The following is a 19,764-nucleotide window of genomic DNA, read 5'->3' on the forward strand; positions in this document are numbered from 1 at the left end:
ATATATATATGTTTAGATATATATATGTTTAGATATATATATATATGTTTAGATATATATATATGTTTAGATATATATATGTTTAGTTTAGATATATATATATATATATATATATATATATATATATATATATATATATATATATAAAGCATTTTAGCTATATAAAGCGTACAACATTTTACTCACTCAACTCAGCTATTGTGAGCTTATGCTCTGAGGGGATGCAAAGTAGAGTGCGTGATGTATCATCCCCGACTGGTCGTTGCAGGAAGTGGCAACCTGGAAGTTGATTTCGGAAAAGGTTAGCAGGGATTTTTCTTTCAACAGCACTTAATTGTAAGTTACCCTATGTTATCTATTTATTTAACTAAATGTTGTGACACAAATATGAACTATTGATCATGGTCTTAGTTCGTATCGCTTCAGAGAGAGTTCAGAAGATTGTTTCCATTTCCAGCAAGCTAACGTTAGACAATTCGATAGTTCGCTAACAGTGTCCAGCTTCATATTGAAATACGGTCTCACGTTACTATGTATGTTTGTCTGATGGTTGTTAAGACTCTATGTATTTTGGCTGACAGCGAACGAACTTGAGAAATGTTTAGCTATTAACGTTAGTTGCCCTAGCTTGCTCTGTGTCAATTGACCTGTCAAAAAACAACAACCATGCTCATCTTTAACTGTTGACATGCTCATATTAATGTAATCATTAGTCGATTTTGCAAGTAAAACGAGAATTCTACAAATTGAGATAGGACTCTCCCTGTTTCGTATGCTCCCGAAACATCGGCGTAATATACGCCCCAGATTTCGCATTCAAGGGGTCATTGACTCATCTACCTGCCTACTGGGAGTGAAAACGTTTGGGAACCCCCAATTACAAGTCAGAATGTTGAATAAACGTAATTTTAACTTACTTTACCTGTTGTCAGCTGTTTTTGTCCTCGTGTCGTGTTATTAAGTGTTATTAACCCGACTTTCAGTACGGCGGTTTGTATTTCCGGTTTTGTGTTTACTATTTTGAAGTGATTCGCATGCGACAAAACACTTGCCCGAGCTTAACCGTACTACAGACCAAACGTTGTCGCATGCAATCAGCTGGCAAATATCACAAGCACTATCAGCTGATTGCGAGGGAAAGTGCTTTGGTCACAACATTCGGCTATTGTTTACATCTTGTGCATCACGTGCAATGCGTCAAGAGATTGCATACAAAGATTGATACAAACCGGCGCCGCAAAAACTCAGGTAAACAATACTTTACTGTGGATATTGTATCTCCACTTCCTACCGTCAAAAAGGACAAACAGCACAGACAATAGGTAAAGTAAGTGTCAATATCATTTTATTCAACATTCTGGATTGTAGGCTTTTTTAGGGCGACTTCTTTCAGACAGAATTTCCATGGGGTAACCACGGTAACAGTCTGATGTTTATGCCATAGGCCTATGTAATGCCAATCTCATGAAATATACACTGTTTGGGCTATACGTATAAATTTGACTGTGCAGATGTAGAGGAGCTCTGCAGGATGGAATGGAAACAGTGGCTTGTCAAACCAATAGCCATTTCCCCTTGTTGTTTTGTTTTATTGATGTGTACCCTGACTGGCCTCAATAAGCCATCGGGAGCCCGGCATTGCCACCAGACATTGAGGGAATGCTTCCTTTGAAATTAATGACCGTTGCTATACTGCTTGCGTTACGCCGAGGTTTAATTCTCGATGGCTGACGCCTGTTCTTGGGAATTGAAATAATTAGAAATAAAGTTGAATTTGGTGGGTTACTATGTAGCAGATAGAACGTCACATTGATGGCAACGCGTGTAGTGTAGCTGAAGTGTTACTGTTTGTGTGTGTGTTCTCCAAGCGTACTTGTATGATTTGCTATTCATGGAAATGACAACAATAGAAGTATGTTGAGAATGTGAAATTATCATTATAAAAATGTTTGCTTGCATCAGAGTGTAGTTAGGCTGAGCCCACACTGTAGAGCTGTTTGTCTTTCATTATGGCCAGTTACTGCATGATTACACCCCATCAGATAGGGCAGGCGAATCATGTCAGGCTCTGAGGCACTGTCCTGGCCTCTGAACAGCCGCCAACCCTGATTGGCATGATTTTAGTGATTGACATTTGGTAGATGATCCTTCTGCACTGATACAGCAGCATATTGCTGTGTTCTCAATCATCCATAATTGGTAGCTAGAAGGTCAGTGTTTTGAAACTATAGCATACAGAGCCTAGCGCTAACATAACAATGATGTCTTTAGTCTCCTTGGATCAATTTTTAACTACTTTAACAGACTTCTGATCTAAATGAGACTTGGCAGAAGCCTACATTTATGTAAGTTACTGGTAAGTTTTTTTGTTTTGTTTTTTTGGTAAGATTTTAAGCTTAGATATCATCTAAATGATGTAGGCCTAAGTGTGTCAGATAGGCAAGCAGCTGCCTTAATATCATTTACATTTACATTTAAGTCATTTAGCAGACGCTCTTATCCAGAGCGACTTACAAATTGGTGAATTCACCTTCTGACATCCAGTGGAACAGCCACTTTACAATAGTGCATCTAAATCATTTAAGGGGGGGTGAGAAGGATTACTTTATCCTATCCTAGGTATTCCTTGAAGAGGTGGGGTTTCAGGTGTCTCCGAAAGGTGGTGATTGACTCCGCTGTCCTGGCGTCGTGAGGGAGTTTGTTCCACCATTGGGGGGCCAGAGCAGCGAACAGTTTTGACTGGGCTGAGCGGGAACTGTACTTCCTCAGTGGTAGGGAGGCGAGCAGGCCAGAGGTGGATGAACGCAGTGCCCTTGTTTGGGTGTAGGGCCTGATCAGAGCCTGGAGGTACTGCGGTGCCGTTCCCCTCACAGCTCCGTAGGCAAGCACCATGGTCTTGTAGCGGATGCGAGCTTCAACTGGGAGCCAGTGGAGAGAGCGGAGGAGCGGGGTGACGTGAGAGAACTTGGGAAGGTTGAACACCAGACGGGCTGCGGCGTTCTGGATGAGTTGTAGGGGTTTAATGGCACAGGCAGGGAGCCCAGCCAACAGCGAGTTGCAGTAATCCTGATGGGAGATGACAAGTGCCTGGATTAGGACCTGCGCCGCTTCCTGTGTGAGGCAGGGTCGTACTCTGCGGATGTTGTAGAGCATGAACCTACAGGAACGGGCCACCGCCTTGATGTTAGTTGAGAACGACAGGGTGTTGTCCAGGATCATGCCAAGGTTCTTAGCGCTCTGGGAGGAGGACACAATGGAGTTGTCAACCGTGATGGCGAGATCATGGAACGGGCAGTCCTTCCCCGGGAGGAAGAGCAGCTCCGTCTTGCCGAGGTTCAGCTTGAGGTGGTGATCCGTCATCCACACTGATATGTCTGCCAGACATGCAGAGATGCGATTCGCCACCTGGTCAACAGAAGGGGGAAAGGAGAAGATTAATTGTGTGTCGTCTGCATAGCAATGATAGGAGAGACCATGTGAGGTTATGACAGAGCCAAGTGACTTGGTGTATAGCGAGAATAGGAGAGGGCCTAGAACAGAGCGCTGGGGGACACCAGTGGTGAGAGCGCGTGGCGAGGAGAGAGATTTTCGCCACGCCACCTGGTAGGAGCGACCTGTCAGGTAGGACGCAATCCAAGCGTGGGCCGCGCCGGAGATGCCCAACTCGGAGAGGGTGGAGAGGAGGATCTGATGGTTCACAGTATCGAAGGCAGCCGATAAGTCTAGAAGGATGTGAGCAGAGGAGAGAGAGTTAGCTTTAGCAGTGCGGAGCGCCTCCGTGATACAGAGAAGAGCAGTCTCAGTTGAATGACTAGTCTTGAAACCTGACTGATTTGGATCAAGAAGGTCATTCTGAGAGAGATAGCGGGAGAGCTGGCCAAGGACGGCACGTTCAAGAGTTTTGGAGAGAAAAGAAAGAAGGGATACTGGTCTGTAGTTGTTGACGTCGGAGGGATCGAGTGTAGGTTTTTTTCAGAAGGGGTGCAACTCTCGCTCTCTTGAAGACAGAAGGGACGTAGCCAGCGGTCAGGGATGAGTTGATGAGCGAGGTGAGGAAAGGGAGAAGGTCTCCAGAAATGGTCTGGAGAAGAGAGGAGGGGATAGGGTCAAGCGGGCAGGTTGTTGGGCGGCCGGCCGTCACAAGAAGCGAGATTTCATCTGGAGAGAGAGGGGAGAAAGAGGTCAGAGCACAGGGTAGGGCAGTGTGAGCAGAACCAGCGGTGTCGTTTGACTTAGCAAACGAGGATCGGATGTCGTCGACCTTCTTTTCAAAATGGTTGACGAAGTCATCTGCAGAGAGGGAGGAGGGGGAGGGGGAGGAGGATTCAGGAGGGAGGAGAAGGTGGCAAAGAGCTTCCTAGGGTTAGAGGCAGATGCTTGGAATTTAGAGTGGAAGAAAGTGGCTTTAGCAGCAGAGACAGAGGAGGAAAATGTAGAGAGGAGGGAGTGAAAGGATGCCAGGTCCGCAGGGAGGCGAGTTTTCCTCCATTTCCGCTCGGCTGCCCGGAGCACTGTTTAATATATCAGAGCGCCACATTTTTCATGTTGGATCAGTGTTGAGGGGTCTTCTTATTGGTAGAGGAACATTACCCCTGCTGTGTCACCTTCAGAAATGAAAGGTCAAAGCACAGACCCTTGTTGCTGTGTGTGTGTCCTCGCGTGTTGTACACTGTGTGCTGTTTCAGCTGGAGCATTGGGGAGAGCGAGAGAGACTGCACAGGCAGCTCCTTCCCTTGCTGGTCGACAGCTTAAGGTATCACAAACTTAATGAGACTCAAGCCATGTCCTGTTATCACACCTAGGAATACAGCATGTTTAACATCAACTGGAAAATGAAGACTAACAGTAATATAGGTATGGTATTCTTGTGGTTCTCCTTTCAGCTTTGTTCAAGGATCTGAATTATTGCGTTGTGTGCGTGGGTGTGCAGGCCTCTCAGTTAATGTATTATTTTTGTAATGATTTTTTGAAATTCCCCCAAAATGTAAAACCTTTCTTAGTAATTACTGAATATTGTCTAAACCTTTACGCTGTGTGTGTAACATTCTGTGGTTGACACTAGTGATTGCCTGATATTACATTTTTGGCTGATACCGATATTCAATATTTTCATTGCCAAAAATACCTATACCGATAACCGATATTTAAGATTTGAACGACCTTTTAAGTATTCCAGTACAGTTAAATAATTAACACACACACATGGATGCAGCGGTCTAAGGCACTGCATCTCAGTGCAAGAGGCATCACTACAGTCCCTGGTTCGAATCCAGACTTTATCACATCCAGCTGTGATTAGAAGTCCCATAGGGCGGCGCACAATTGGCCCAGCGTCGTCCGCGCCTTCATTGTAAATAAGAATTTGTTCTTAACTGACTTGCCTAGTTAAATAAAGGTTACACCCACACACCACAATGACCAAAAAGTTATTTTGTTGGCATTTACGTTTGTCCCTATTACCAGTAAAACATAATCAAAACCTATTTCTTTCACTGACTTGCTGTGCTGTTTCGTTGTTCATTTGTTCAGTCGTTTCATTCTCAACCAGGATTATTATGGAACGCCGTTTGGGTCTTTGCGTGTCAAATAACACTATGACGTGTCAAATAACACTATGACGTGTCAAATAACACTATGACGTGTCAAATAACACTATGACGTGTCAAATAAGCTTGTTGATCAATCAGGATCTGACTATGACTGCAAGTCAATAATAATTTAACGCGTTCATACATTTTTAACGTAGTTGTTACACATTGATTACACTATCACTCGTATTTCATATGTCACAAGGATTCATCGACACGTATGCTATGATGCTGGTAAAGTTGTCTCGTGCACCTACAGTGCTGGTCATTGAAAAAGCTAGCTAGCTCATGGATGCAAACAATGTTCTACAAAAATATAGCAAAACGTTATAATCTATTTCAGTTGCTATAGTTAGCTAGCTCACTATCTCGCGAGGTGTCATCATGTAAAATAACCCTAATTTATAAGACAGTTCTTATTTGATTAATGGTGGTCTGACCCATCTATGTGAAGCTAGCCACAATGAGAATTAGCCACAATAGTGGACTTTGCGGTTAGCCTTCAAATTAAAACTATGGCACAATCCTACTATTTGTATTAATTTGCATCACTGTCAATGTCATACTTTTATTTTGAAGGCAAACCGCAAATTCCACTATTGTGCCTAATCCTTATTGTGGCTAGCTTCACAACACAACCCGGTCTGGTCGAGCCTCACGAGCAGAAGGAAGCGAGCTGGTTGCTAATAACGTTAGCTTTGGGCAACAGGGTTAAGTAGCTGGCTAGCTACTTATTTTCATGAACTGAAGGTCAATTTCAATAGGCGGACAACAAGTGGCAACCTAGCTAATACTTACTCACAAGGATTCCTAAATCATTGCTAAGAATAATGAAAATGACTGCAGTTTCTATTGGTCATGGTTTTCAGGCTGGTTGTATTGGTGCTAGCTAGGTACCAAGCTAAATCTAGTTACCCCTGAAGTTGCAGTCAAACAAATGTATGGTTTATTACCAACGTGATATTGTAAACGCATCGTTCATGGGCTGTGTTTGCTTGTTTGCAGACTTTTTTGTAGAAGCTTTGACAGTGCAACTGTATCTTTTTTGACATGCAAAAACCCAAACGGCGTTCTATAGTATGTATGCCGTGAAGCAAATAGCAGTGACGGTATTACTGTGTAACATCTGGAAAAATAGCGCACTTGGTAGTGTGTACCGGTGCTCGACCAGTCTGCGAAAGCCAACATCACCTATGACAGAGAACGGTTGATTCTCAAGGTCAATTAATTCCATTATCTTGGCTTTAATGGATTTAGCCTTTTGTGATGTTTCGCTGAAATGTTTGTACTCTTTCAAATGACTGCTCGACTTGTTGACTGCTCGATTCACACAGCAGACATTGTGGGCTCGGTTAGGAATGCTGTGTTGCCCGCGTAGCGCCAAATTTTACATGGCGTCATTACTTCCTGTACCTTCGATATAGGTATGCACTGTAGCTTTGACATTGGTTTTTAACATCGGCGTTAAACTTGACATCGGGCCGATACCAATGTTGTCATTTGTAGCTAATATCGTCCGATTCCAATATGTTCACCGATATATCGTGCATCCCTAGTTGACACATAGCATGTCACAGGAAATCAGTGCTAAGCTGTCTCTGTCTCTCTGTGGTTGGAGCCTTTAGGACCCCCGTACCTCACCCTTGACCCCCACCCGCCTCCCTGGGGAGAACACAGGGACGTTTCCTGCCCCCTCACAGAGCTCTAATTGGAAATGTTGGGTGGGCCGGACGGTCCCTGTTTGTTTGTTTTGGTGGAATGCTCGACAGCGGGTTATATTTTTGTGGCATTTTCTCAGCAGTGGTTGCTGCTTTAGGATTAAGCCAGGGTTGGTTGAAGCAGAGCGGTTACAGCAGGGGTGGGAGGGTTGATGGGGGCAATGTTTTTGGAGTGGCACTTCTCTCTCACCCCTGATGTCCCTCCTCTCTCTCCACTCCCCCCCCCACCTGCTGGCCGGCCCCTCTCATACAGTATTTTTGAGTAGTTACGCTGAGTGTGAGTGAAGGGTTATGTTTTTGGAGTCAGTGGCACTTCTGTCTCACCTCTGTCATTCCTTTTCTCCCCCTCTTCCCCACCTGGCTGGTAGCCACTCTTTCCCCTCTTTCAGTCCCCCCTGCTGACAGACTTGTTTGTTGGCCATTGGTTTTCACAGTCCTTGGGTCAGTTCCCAGACCCAGTCAGACTACAGGGTAGTCCAGGACAGACCACACTGGATTCTGGGAGAGGAGGGATGGGTGATAACACAGTAATAACCCTTTCAAAACCTCTAATAAACCAGTAATAACACAGTAATAAGGGATAATAACCAGGGGCTATGCGTTCTATGGAAAATAATCCAATCAAATTGTATTAGTCACATGTGCCGAATACAATAGGTGTAGTAAACCTTACAGTGAAATGCTTAGTTAGGAGCCCCTCACCAACAATGCAGTTTAAAAAAAATATATGAATAAGAAATAAAAGTAACAAGTAATTAAAGAGCAGCAGTAAAATAACAATAGCGAGACTATATACAGGGGGTAACCGGTACAGAGTCAATGTGGAGACTATATACAGGGGGTAACCGGTACAGAGTCAATGTGGAGACTATATACAGGGGGTAACCGGTACAGAGTCAATGTGCGGGGGCACCGGTTAGTCGAGGTAATATGTACACGTGGGTAGAGTTATTAACGTGACTATGCGTAGATGATGATAACAACAGAGAGTAGCAGCGGTGTAAAAGACGAGGGGGGGGGGGCAGCAATGCAAATAGTCTGGGTATCCATTAGAGGTCGACCGATTATGATTTATAAACACTGATACCGATTATTGGAGGACCAAAAAAAGCTGATACCGATCGTCTGATTTTTATATATATATATATATTTGTAATAATGACAATTACAACAACACTGAATGAACACTTTTATTTGAACTTAATATAATACATCAATTTAGTCACAAATAAATAATGAAACATGTTCAATTTGGTTTAAATAATGCAATACAAAGTGTTGGAGAAGAAAGTGAAAGTGCAATATTTGGCATGTAAAAAAGCTGAAGTTTAAGTTCCTTGCTCAGAACATGAGAACATATGAAAGCTGGTGGTTCCTTTTAACATGAGTCTTCAATATTCCCAGGTAAGGTTTACGTTTTAGTTTTAGGAATTATAGGACTATTTTTCTCTATACCATTTGTATTTCATATACCTTTGACTATTGGATGTTCTTAAAGGCACTATAGTTTTGCCAGTCTCATCTCGGGAGTTGATAGGCTTGAAGTCATAAACAGCGCAATGCTTGAAGCACAGCGAAGTGCTGCTGGCAAATGCAGGAAAGTGCTGTTTGAATGAATGCTTACGAGCCTGCTGCTGCCTACCACCGCTCAGTCAGACTGCTCTATCAAATATCAAATCATATACCTAATTATAATATAATCACACATAGAAATACGAGCCTTAGGTCATTAATATGGTCAAATCCGGAAACTATCATTTCGAAAACAAAATGTTTATTCTTTCAGTGAAATACGGATGGGTGGCATCCCTAAGTCAAAATATTGCAGTTACATTGTACAACCTTCAATGTTATGTCATAATTATGTACAATTCTGGCAAATTAACTACGGTCTTTGTTAGGAAGAAATGGTTTTCACACAGATCGCAACGAGCCAGGCGGCCCCAACTGCTGCATATACCCTGACTCTGCTTGTACAGAACGCAAGAGAAGTGACACAATTTCCCTAGTTAAAAGTAATTAATGTTAGCAGGTAATATTAACTAAATATGCAAGTTTAAAAATATATATTTGTGTATTGATTTTAAGAAAGGCATTGATGTTTATGGTTAGGTACACATTGGTGCAACGACTGTGCTTTTTTTGCGAATGCACTTGTTAAATCATCACCCGTTTGGCGAAGTAGGCTGTGATTCGATGATAAATTAACAGGCACAGCATCGATTGTATGCAACGCAGGACAAGGTAGATAAACTAGTAATATCATCAACCATGTGTAGTTAACTAGTGATTATGTTAAGATAGTTTTTTTTTAGAAGATATTTAATCCTAGCTAGCAACTTACCTTTGCTTCTCGCTGTACTCGCGTATCAGGTAGTTAGCCTGCCACGCAGTCTCCTCGTGGAGTGCAATGTAATCGGCCATAATCCATGTTCAAAAATGCAGATTACCGATTGTTATGAAAACCTGAAATCGGGCCTAATTAATCGGCCATTCTAATTAATCGGTTGACCTCTAGTAGCCATTTGATTCGGTGTTCAGGAGTCTTATGGCTTGGGGGTAGAAGCTGTTTAGAAGCCTCTTGGGCCTAGACTTGGCACTCCGGTACCGCTTGCCGTGCGGTAGCACAGAGAACAGTCTATGACTAGGGTGGCTGGAGTCTTTAACAATTTTTAGGACCTTCCACTGACACTGCCTGGTATAGATGTCCTGGATTGCAGAGAGCTTAGTGATGCACTGGGCCGTTCGCCCTACCCTCTGTAGTGCCTTGCGGTCGGAGGCCGGGCAGTTGCCATACCAGTCAGTGATGCAACCATGCTCTCGATGGTGCAGCTGTAGAACCTTTTGAGGATCTGAGGACCCATGCCAAATCTTTTCAGTCTCCTGAGAGGGTATAGGTTTTGTTGTGCCCTCTTCACGATTGCCTTGGTGTGTTTGGACTATGGTAGTTTGTTGGTGATGTGGACACCAAGGAACTTGGTGCTCTCAACCTGCTCCACTGCAGCCCCGTCGATGAGAATGGGGGCGTGCTCGGTCCTCTTTTTTTCCTGTAGTCCACAATCATCTCCTTTGTTTTGATCACGTTGAGGGAGAGGTTGTTGTCCTGGCACCACACGGCCAGGTCTCTGACCTCCTCCCTATAGGCTGTCTCGACATTGTCGATGATCAGGCCTACCACTGTTGTGTCATCGGCACACTTAATGATAATAATGAACGACTTGGAAGGTGTGTTCCAGGACACGTACTAGCGGAGTGGAAATGACCTTTCACGGAGTAAAAGAGTTATTATTTTCTAGAGAACTTATAGAGCCTCGAGTTGATTATCCCTTTTATACCATGGCTATAATTTAACACATTTGCCACTAGAATGTGTTCATTTGCCGGTAGAAATGTGTTCAACAAGTAGCTAGCAAGTTTACTATAGATACAGTAGTTGCCGTGGTAACCAAACAAACAGACTTGCTAGTTTAGCTAACCAAACCATCAGTCCTAGCTTGCTATTATAAAAATCAAATTCAACAATCTCAATAATGTTTTCAATTCGACTTTTGCTTTCAAAAGCAGCTCAAACAAAACATGTAAGAATGAACTATAGCCATTGAATTCTACCGTGCCGATTTATCGTGCATTATCGGGAAATAATGCACACTCTAGAATGCCCTTCAAGCCAATCAGAAACAGTGTTTATCAATGCCATGGTGCAACTCTGTAACCACCCTGTAATAACCCTTTAATAACATGATAGATACACTAGCAGAAGGAACCACTCAATTCACTGTTTGTTTGCAATTTAGGCTAAAGGAGCTTTTAGTATTGTCCAGTTTAATAGGTCTAGTTTGTGGTTTACTGTAAGGAACATTTTTTCTCACGCTCATCGTGATGATCCATGTTTTTGTATGTAAACAAAGTTACTGTACTTATGACACGGCATTACCAAGGTTTAAACCCTGTCTCCCCATAGCATCTCATTATGTAGCTTTCTGTCTCCACATCTCAAACTCTCTACAAACATCAGCCTGCATTCATACGCCCACATTTCACTGTTCTGTTTATTTATCCAGGATTCTGAGAGGAGAAATTGGTGCCTATGCTTCAGTTAGATCTTAAAAATATAATTTCAGACCAACAAACAGACAAACAGAGCCAGCCAAAGGATAACAAACGGGAGAGGAGACAGAGGGGATGGAGAGAGCCAAACCCAGACGCCTGATGGCTCTGGTCTAGTCCTCTCCGGGACCCTCTTACTGTCCTGTGTTGGGATTGGCTGAGAAGTGCTGACTCATTGTGGAAGGCTTGACTGGCCAACAGATTCAATAGCAAAAAATGTCTGTCTGCCCAAAAACATAAATGGCACTGCAATGACAACATATTACGAGTCAGATTATTTGGTTGATTGTTTTACACAATAGTGCTGATTTGAAGTTGTCTATTTGTAATCGATTCCTGCCTTCTCAAAATGTAACATTTGATTCAAAATAAAACTAGCCTATGTATGAGCCTTGTTGTCAGTCTTCTGAAATGTATTTGATCCCATTACTTTTCCTTTAATGCACACATCAGAGAGAGTGTAGCCTAACTGATGCTGTCGGTGAAATACTTGGCAGTGTTCTATCTGTCCCCTGCCAGTCTGCCCCTGAGGGCCAGTTCAAAGCAATCTGTATGAGTTCTGGTGTGAGTTTTGAGTGAGGAATGGTTTCTTAAATCGCTGGCCTGTCAGATCAGAGATCAGAGCCGGTCATACCAGGGCCAGGATGTTTGGCCAGCTCTGTGCATTCAGACTGAGGGGAATCTTTGATGGAATCTGGTGTTTGTGTAATGTTGGGGGGCTGATGAGCGTGTTAGTATGGGGTACTGGGGAGGCTTAGTGGTAGCAGCGCTGATGGGTAGGCAGGCAGGGGTGACTGTGTGGTGGGCAGGCATGGCGGTGTGGGGGGCAGACAGAGATTTCTGAAAGGGTTCCTTTGTGCCCCTAGTCCAGACCATCACACAGAACATACACCTAACCCCCTCTCACCTGTCAATCACTCCTACTTGGGGATATGAGAAACAGTATAATACATAGAGCTCAGATCAGAGCGAAGTGGACCACTACACTACATACTATCTGTCTAATTCAGAAGAGGCAGGCCAGTTGTGTGTAACATGAGCTAACATCAGGATTTCCTTAACAAGCTCCGTTTGTAAACTCAGCCCACTGCTGTCTCCAGTAGGGATATCACCCCTGACAACCAAGGGGACATCTCTCTGACCACCCTCTCTACTCCCCAGGTTCTTCTCACAGTGACTCAGTCCTTCTGTAGCAGTAGAGAGAGATGAGGAGGGACGAAAGGGACGCATGCTGGAAGTAGTAAGTAAGTCAAAGTTTAGGAATAAGATGACATAAATAAACCACTTAAGGTCTACGCTTGGGAGCAGTAAGTGAAATCACCCCCCTGTCAAGCTGCTGCTATCCCCCTGACGGTCCTCTGCTCTCCCCAGAACCTTTCCTCCTGTCCAGTTCATTAACCTAAACAGCAGGGGAAAATCAGCCAAACCCCTAAAACCCAGACAAATTCTCAGAGGGGGGGACCATATGACAGACAGATGATCAACACTCACACTGCCTGGAAAGTGTGTGTGTGGGCATGCTGTGTGTGCTTAAATGCTGGCTTGTGTGTGGGTTTGTTAGTGCACGCATCCTAGATTGTGTTAAATATATATATCACAACACACTTATTTGCTCTCATTAGCGTCTTTCTAAAACAGAACAGTGTCCTGGGATCGTGTGTGGGTGTGGGTTATATTATTTGAAGTGTGCAAATGTCCTAGGGCATAGTCCTATATGGTTTTCATCTGTTCTTAAATATACCGTATAAAATACTTCCTATGAAAAAAGCAATTTCTCATATTCAGACCATACAACGGTTGTGTCACAAATGGCACCCAACTCACTATAGGCTAGTGCACTACCATAGGGATCTGGTCAATAGTAGTCTATATATTAGGAATATAGTGCCATTTGGGACATAACTTGGGCTACATGCAGTCTTCCCTAACCAGAGAGCTCCTTTCTCCCTGGGCTTGTTAGCTCTGTTTCTGTTGCTTATCAAGACCTAGTAGGATCTAGTGTGACAGAGCTACCAAATAGAGGGGCAGTCACTCTGTTTATAAGTCCCTTTCCAAGTAAAACAAACCTGCCATTTTAGCCCAATTAGAACAACGGCACTGAGGGAGAGAGAGCGAGACGTAGACTAGGAGGTGTTGCCTAGGCGGCAGGTAGCCTAGCCGTTAAGAGCATTGGGCCAGTAACTGAATGGTTGCTGGTTCTAATCCCTGAGCCGACTAGGTAAAAAATCTTTCTATGTGGATCAGAGCATTGCTATATGACTTAAATGTAAACAATGTCAATATATAGCGAGACAATGCTTCTGCATCCGTAATGTGGTCAATGAGTAGGAAGATGTTTGATAATTAATTGATGATACCCTAGCAGCCGGTGTTTGGAGGATATTGGGCACGGGTGTTGATTATCACTTAATTATCAAACATCTTCCTACTCATTGGCCACATTACGGTTGTTTTACCAACATATTCAAATATTGATTTACATATTTTTGTTAACTTTATTTTGATTAATTTATTCATACTATTTCATCCTTCCACAAGATATAGTCCCGACACAAATCTAAGGTTGCTACCCAGGTCGGCTCGTTCGTTTTATCGGTTCTGTATCTATAAACGCGACCCAGTCGTTCATTCTAAATGTTTATTGCCATACTACTGGCTGGCAACGTTCTTATGCCTTGCTTGCTAGCTAGCCAACTACAGCTAACTTACAGTCACGTCAAACAGTGCAGTCAGAATAACAACAAAGTATCTACATTTGCATTTGTTTAAGCTGTTTTCTAGTGACATTGTTGCTGGCTACATCCATAAATGAACTAATGATGCTTGATTTCACCTGGCATAGAAAATGTGCTCTTTCATCAGGACACTGTTGTTCAGAGGAGCTAGCCAACAACACAGCTAACACAACACCAACACAGCTAACACAACACCAACACAGCTAACACAACACCAACACAGTTAACATGGTCACTTCAAGTTGAAGTGGGAAAGACTGCAAACTAGCATTTTGTTTCCTTTGACGGGTTTTCTATTGACATTTCTTTTTATATGTCCATAAAATTTTTGACTGTCTGAGAAACGCTGCCTGTCTGTCTCCTCCCGACTCTGTACACGTTCATTACTATGGGACAGCTGGAAATTGTTTCAGTATTGAAATCCAATGTTGCAAATGTCAGAGAGACAGATGGCAAGGTTTATACAAATCTCCGTTTTTGAAAACCAAATGCTAGTCTAAAAGAAATGGGAGATAATGTCTAGATGATTTTTACATTATAGATCACGTTTATAAATTGTCTGGCTGGGCTGCTGAGACAGTGGATTGTGCAGTGAGATGGAACTGAGTAAATAGGCATTTCAACGTAAACTTGTGGAATAGACATCGGTTAGAATGCGTTTTTAACGAATCAGCTTCCAGGATTAGACCCACCCGTTGTATAAACACAGGATAAACCACGAGAATGTTAAGAAGAAACCGGCAGAGAGAACAGGAGAGAGCAGTCCTTAACTGCCTTTTTATATGACTTTAATTGTTATTAATGTACTGTGTGCAGTGTCTAGCCTACTTGATTTTCAGGTAGTTTATTGTGGGCTTTCCAAAGAGGGTCCTTTAGTGCCCCCTAGAGGATTTTTGTAGAACTAATAAACAAACACTGCTGTAAAACAATCTCCAGTGCAGTCATGCAAATACTGTTGCTTAGCTTACCTGTTTTTTTTTTTCTTTACATTTTTTCAGTAACAGTATGACGCATGGCAATGAACAATAACCTAGTGAAACCTGAATAGGCATTCCTATTCTGGAGTTCATTTTGATAAAGCTTAGTTTTGTTTCTGCTCCTGTCATCTAAGAGCTTGGTCAATATAATGGACGTAGTCCTACATAAAATGTTTATTCAAAATGTAACATCTATGCCTCAATTGTCACTGACAGGGTTGTTCCACTAGCTTGTGACGTGTGGCTCGTGCAAGAGCCTCCGTGCTCTGTCTGTGTGTGTGTGTTACAGAGTGGAGGGGTCTGGGCACTGTTCCCGTGTCCATGCATGGCCCCCAGAGTAAAGTAAACACAGCGCTCTTTTCTCATCCCAGCCGTCAGCATGCTCTCCCCAGGCCCGAGCCAGAGACCACACAGCCAGACCACACACACACACACTGCCCAGACCCCTCCACTCCGCAGCACAGATCCCTCCACACACTCTCTCACATACACAGAGACCACACAGCGCCAGCTCGGGCCCCTCGCATGCAACCGAGCAGAGCTGTCATTCTTCCTAGCCTGTGTGTGTGTGTACACAAGATGGGGATAGAAACAATCCTGTTGAGGAAACACAACAGTTGTAGACATTTTGTGCAGAAGAAGACAGACTAACCCCTATATTCCCCACTGCCCACTGCCCCCTCCACTCAAACTCCCCTTCTAAAGATATGGGCTTGATGAACGACAGACGAGGCGCTTGTTTAAGGCCTGTTAGCCTCTTATCTTCTCCATGTCAGATCCACTGCCCCTAGATAACCTCTGACAAGCACACTGCAGCGGAGGTTAGATTAGGCTGCATGAGTTAGTCCTACATCCCCTTTGAGTTATCAGACCGCCATCTCTGTAGTGTGTGTGAACTCAGATTATAGCCTAGTAGAACTGCTGTTCTATCATTCTGTGTGTGTAGCTAGCTAGGTGCCACTCTGGTGTGTGTGTGTGTGTGTGTGTGTGTGTGTGTGTGTGTGTGTGTAGGTGTAGAGCTAGCTAGCTAGGTGCCACTGGCGTGTGTGTAGCTAGCTAGGTGCCACTCTGGAGTGGTTGGATGTGTGCTTTTGTGAATGTGCTGAATAATTTTGAAGGAGTGTTTTTTTTAAACCATTTTTTACATGTTGTATTTTTTGTAAACTTCGTCTTATTAAACTTGTTGAGTTTATCAAAAAATGTACACTGAGATGATGATGCTGCATCACCGTTGGTTCCCTTGTTGCTGCTGTGTTCCGTGTGAGCTCCTGCCTTGTTTGTAGAGAACGTGTTTTGGCTTTAGTGTTAGAAAGCAAAGTGGTTACAGAGAGGTAACGTTGTTCAACCTCAACCAGACCTGGCACCTATTTATTAACACACATCTGTGATGAAAAATGTCTTGGACACCACTTGTTCTACAGGCTTTTTAGACCTCCTCAAGTATATTTTCCTCCATTTGAATTTATACAATTCTAAACAGTTTCACATTTTATGAAGATTTTTTTTTTTTGCCATCTTTTAGCTGTTTCTCTTCCACGCTGGCATATCATCTCTACAGTGATGATTGGTGTTTGTTCTGTGAGTGACAGTGGGGGGAAAAGGTTGCGGCGGGGGGGATTGAGTAGCTCAGTTCTGGGGACTTTTTAAAAGGACATTCTACTCCAAAATGACTGCTGTATGCTGACACCATCTAATATATCATTTCCAACTCCAGAAATGAGCCCAATAGCACATTGATAAAATCATTTGTTTAAATTATTTTAACATATTGGGCCATGTATATACCTATGCATGGTCCATATGAACAGGTAAGCTATTAGCAATAAACATTATAACCTGTTGCCCAACTGATGCAGCAAAGTGCAAATAAATAGGCTGGAGCATTGACCCAATTGGGCTAATCATTAGCCAGATCCCAAATGTGATATTTTAACTATTGATACTATTGATACATTTTATGTCCCCAAAAACTTGCACAGTGATTATAATGTAGGCCTACCTGTTGGTGTAACTTAGGGTGACTTTCTACCCGGGGTAACACGCACCCAGCCTGTACTTCTCACAGAAACCACTTCATGTCACAAGTCTTCCCCCCAACACTTTCTCTGGTTGCCACTACTCTTGATCAACAAAAAAGATTATCTGTCTCATTACCATTTCTAAGTCACTTCCAAAAAAGGATTTTGGTAGAGTTGCGTTCTACCCCAAGTTACCCTACAATTGACCGGTGTTACATTCAGCCCCACTCTCCACTATGCACTCACTGTGAATTGCAGAGCAGTAACATGCTTAACCATGTTTAGCAGTTACACTGGTGGGCACCGAAGGCAATCAGTTAATAAAACCTTGGAAGAGTTCAGTGTTGGATAGCCATAGCTAGCTAGCAGCCCTCTCTGTTTGAGCCGGGTGTTTGAGTAGGCTAAACTAACGCTAGCTAAGTAAATGAAAGTGAAAAAAAGACACTGAAATATAGCTAGCTGTCTCTCTGCCTCTTTCCCGCGTCTTCAGTTTTGAATAAATTCATTTGTTAATTGTTCAACTACTCACCAGATGGTATGCATTGCAGTGCTAGCTAGCTGTAGCTTATGCTTTCAGTACAATATTAATTATTTGATCTTTTGATTGGGTGGAAAACATGTCAGTTCATGCTGCAAGAGCTTTGATACGTTGGAGGACGTCCTTCCGGAAGTTATCATAATTACTGTGTAAGAAGGTGAGAACCATGAGCCTCCTAGGTTTTGTATTGAAGAAAGTTTCCGTCTTCCTCTGAGTACAATCTGTTCTCCGGCTACACCATGGTGCTACCCTACAGAGTGCTGTTGAGGGTACTGTAGACCTTCATTGCAAAACATTGTTTTAATCAATTATTTTGTGACGTGAATATACTGAACAAAAATGTAAATGCATCATGTAAAGTGTTGGTCCAATGTTTCATGAACTGAATTAAAAGATCCATAGGCACTAAGAGCTTATTTCTCTCACATTTTGTGCACATCCTTGTTATGAATATTTATTCTTTACCAAGATAATCCATCCACCTGACAGGTATGGAATATCAAGAAACAGCATGATCATTACACAGGTGCTTCTTGTGTTGGGGACAATAAAAGGCCTCTATAAAATGTGCAGCTTTGTCTCGTAACACAATGCCACAGATGGCTCAAGATTTGAGGGAGTGTGCAATTGGCATGCTGACTGCAGGAATGTCCACCAGAGCTGTTGTCAGAGAATTGAATGTTCATTTCTCTACCATAAGCCACTTCCAATGTCGTTTTAGAGGATTTGGCAGTACGTCCAACTGGCCTCAACTGCAGACCATGTGTAACCACACCAGCCCAGAACCTCCACATCCAGCTTCTTCACCTGCAGGATCATGTGAGACCAGCCATCCAGACAGCTGATTAAACTGAGGAATATTTCTGTCTGTAATAAAGCCCTTTTGTGGGGAAAAACTCATTCTGATTGGCTGGGCCAGGCTCCCAAGTGGGTGGGCCTATGTCCTCCCAGGCTGCGTTCCTGCACAGTCATGCGAAATCCATAGATTTGGACCTATTGCATTTATTTCAGTTGACTGATGTCCTTATATGAACTGTAACTCAGTAAAATCATTTACATTGTTGCGTTTTATATTTTTGTTCAGTAAAGTTTTATCTAAAAATGATTAACTAAATGATTCAAATTCACTGAGGAGGATGGTCCTCCCCTTCGTCCTCTGAGGAGCCTCCACTGCGGTTACATGGCCTACACACACACATGCACCCTCTAGATATATTAGGGCAGGGCTAGCTATTCGGTCTCTTACACAAACACACACGTTGTGTAGGTTAGGCTATGTGGAATCGATGAGGGAGAGCAGCTTTATTTATCCTGCTCTCTGAGGTTTACATTCCTCCTTTCCTCCCCCCCTTTCTCTCTCTCTTAGTCCGGTCAGAGCTCCTACCAGCACCCTCATGTCCTCCTGTGTTTGTAGACATTGTAGCCTTCACTGTGAAACTCTTTTAAATATAAACCTTTTAAGATATTCTAGTCTGCATAATAAAACATTATAAAGGTTCATACATGCTTATAAATAATAACACATGAGCCTATAGCTGTGCTGTACACATTACAGCTGTTTTTATGTCTCTTGGTTTCTGTATTAGACTAATATCCGTGTTACGTGTCCTTCTGTCTTTCCCTCTCCCCTGCCGTGTTCACAGGTTGCTGACTGACGTTCTTGGTGTTCCTGGACACACGTGACCACCACCATGTCTCGTGCCCACCAGCCCCCCCTGGTGACGGGCATCTCACCCAACGAGGGCACTTCATGGACCAAGGTCACCATCCGAGGAGAGAACCTGGGTACAGGCCCCGCAGACCTCGTTGGTACGAGTATGATACACACATTCACATGCAAGCACAAACTTACACACACACAGGCACGAATGTACACACACACACTTGTTATTTTGCATTCGACTTCTGACAGTCAATTCACTTCTATTTTTTTTTTAATAGATTGCCCACCTTTCTGCAATGTAATTCATTGCTGCGGTTGTTTTTGATACGTACCAAACTGAATCATTTTATGTAAGTGTTTTCACTGGCATTGTCGATAATAGTTTGTGTGTGCTGTGTATGAGAGAGAGTGTGGTATTCT

At 43.1% G+C, this 19,764-nt stretch overlaps 1 protein-coding gene across 6 annotated transcripts in view; it reads left to right on the forward strand.

Moving 5' to 3' along the window:
- The first annotated feature begins 238 nt into the window (after positions 1-238).
- The window catches only part of exoc2 (exocyst complex component 2), a 120,681-nt gene continuing 101,155 nt past the window's right edge, over positions 239-19,764 (forward strand). For 2 of the 6 annotated variants that reach the window (XR_010451492.1, XM_064935797.1), the window contains exons 1-3: positions 241-336; positions 12,575-12,657; positions 19,325-19,490. Coding sequence is in view for 5 of the 6 variants with exons in the window: in XM_064935797.1 (XP_064791869.1) it covers positions 19,373-19,490 (118 nt within the window). In the remaining variant the exon portion in view is untranslated. Of the gene's footprint in view, positions 337-12,574; positions 12,658-19,324; positions 19,491-19,764 lie in introns of all 6 variants that reach the window. The other 4 variants (XM_064935801.1, XM_064935798.1, XM_064935799.1 and 1 more) reach the window with 4 other exon arrangements.

The sequence above is a fragment of the Oncorhynchus masou genome, chromosome 24, assembly GCF_036934945.1.
Source record: "Oncorhynchus masou masou isolate Uvic2021 chromosome 24, UVic_Omas_1.1, whole genome shotgun sequence".
In the NCBI taxonomy this organism is placed as follows: domain Eukaryota; kingdom Metazoa; phylum Chordata; class Actinopteri; order Salmoniformes; family Salmonidae; genus Oncorhynchus; species Oncorhynchus masou.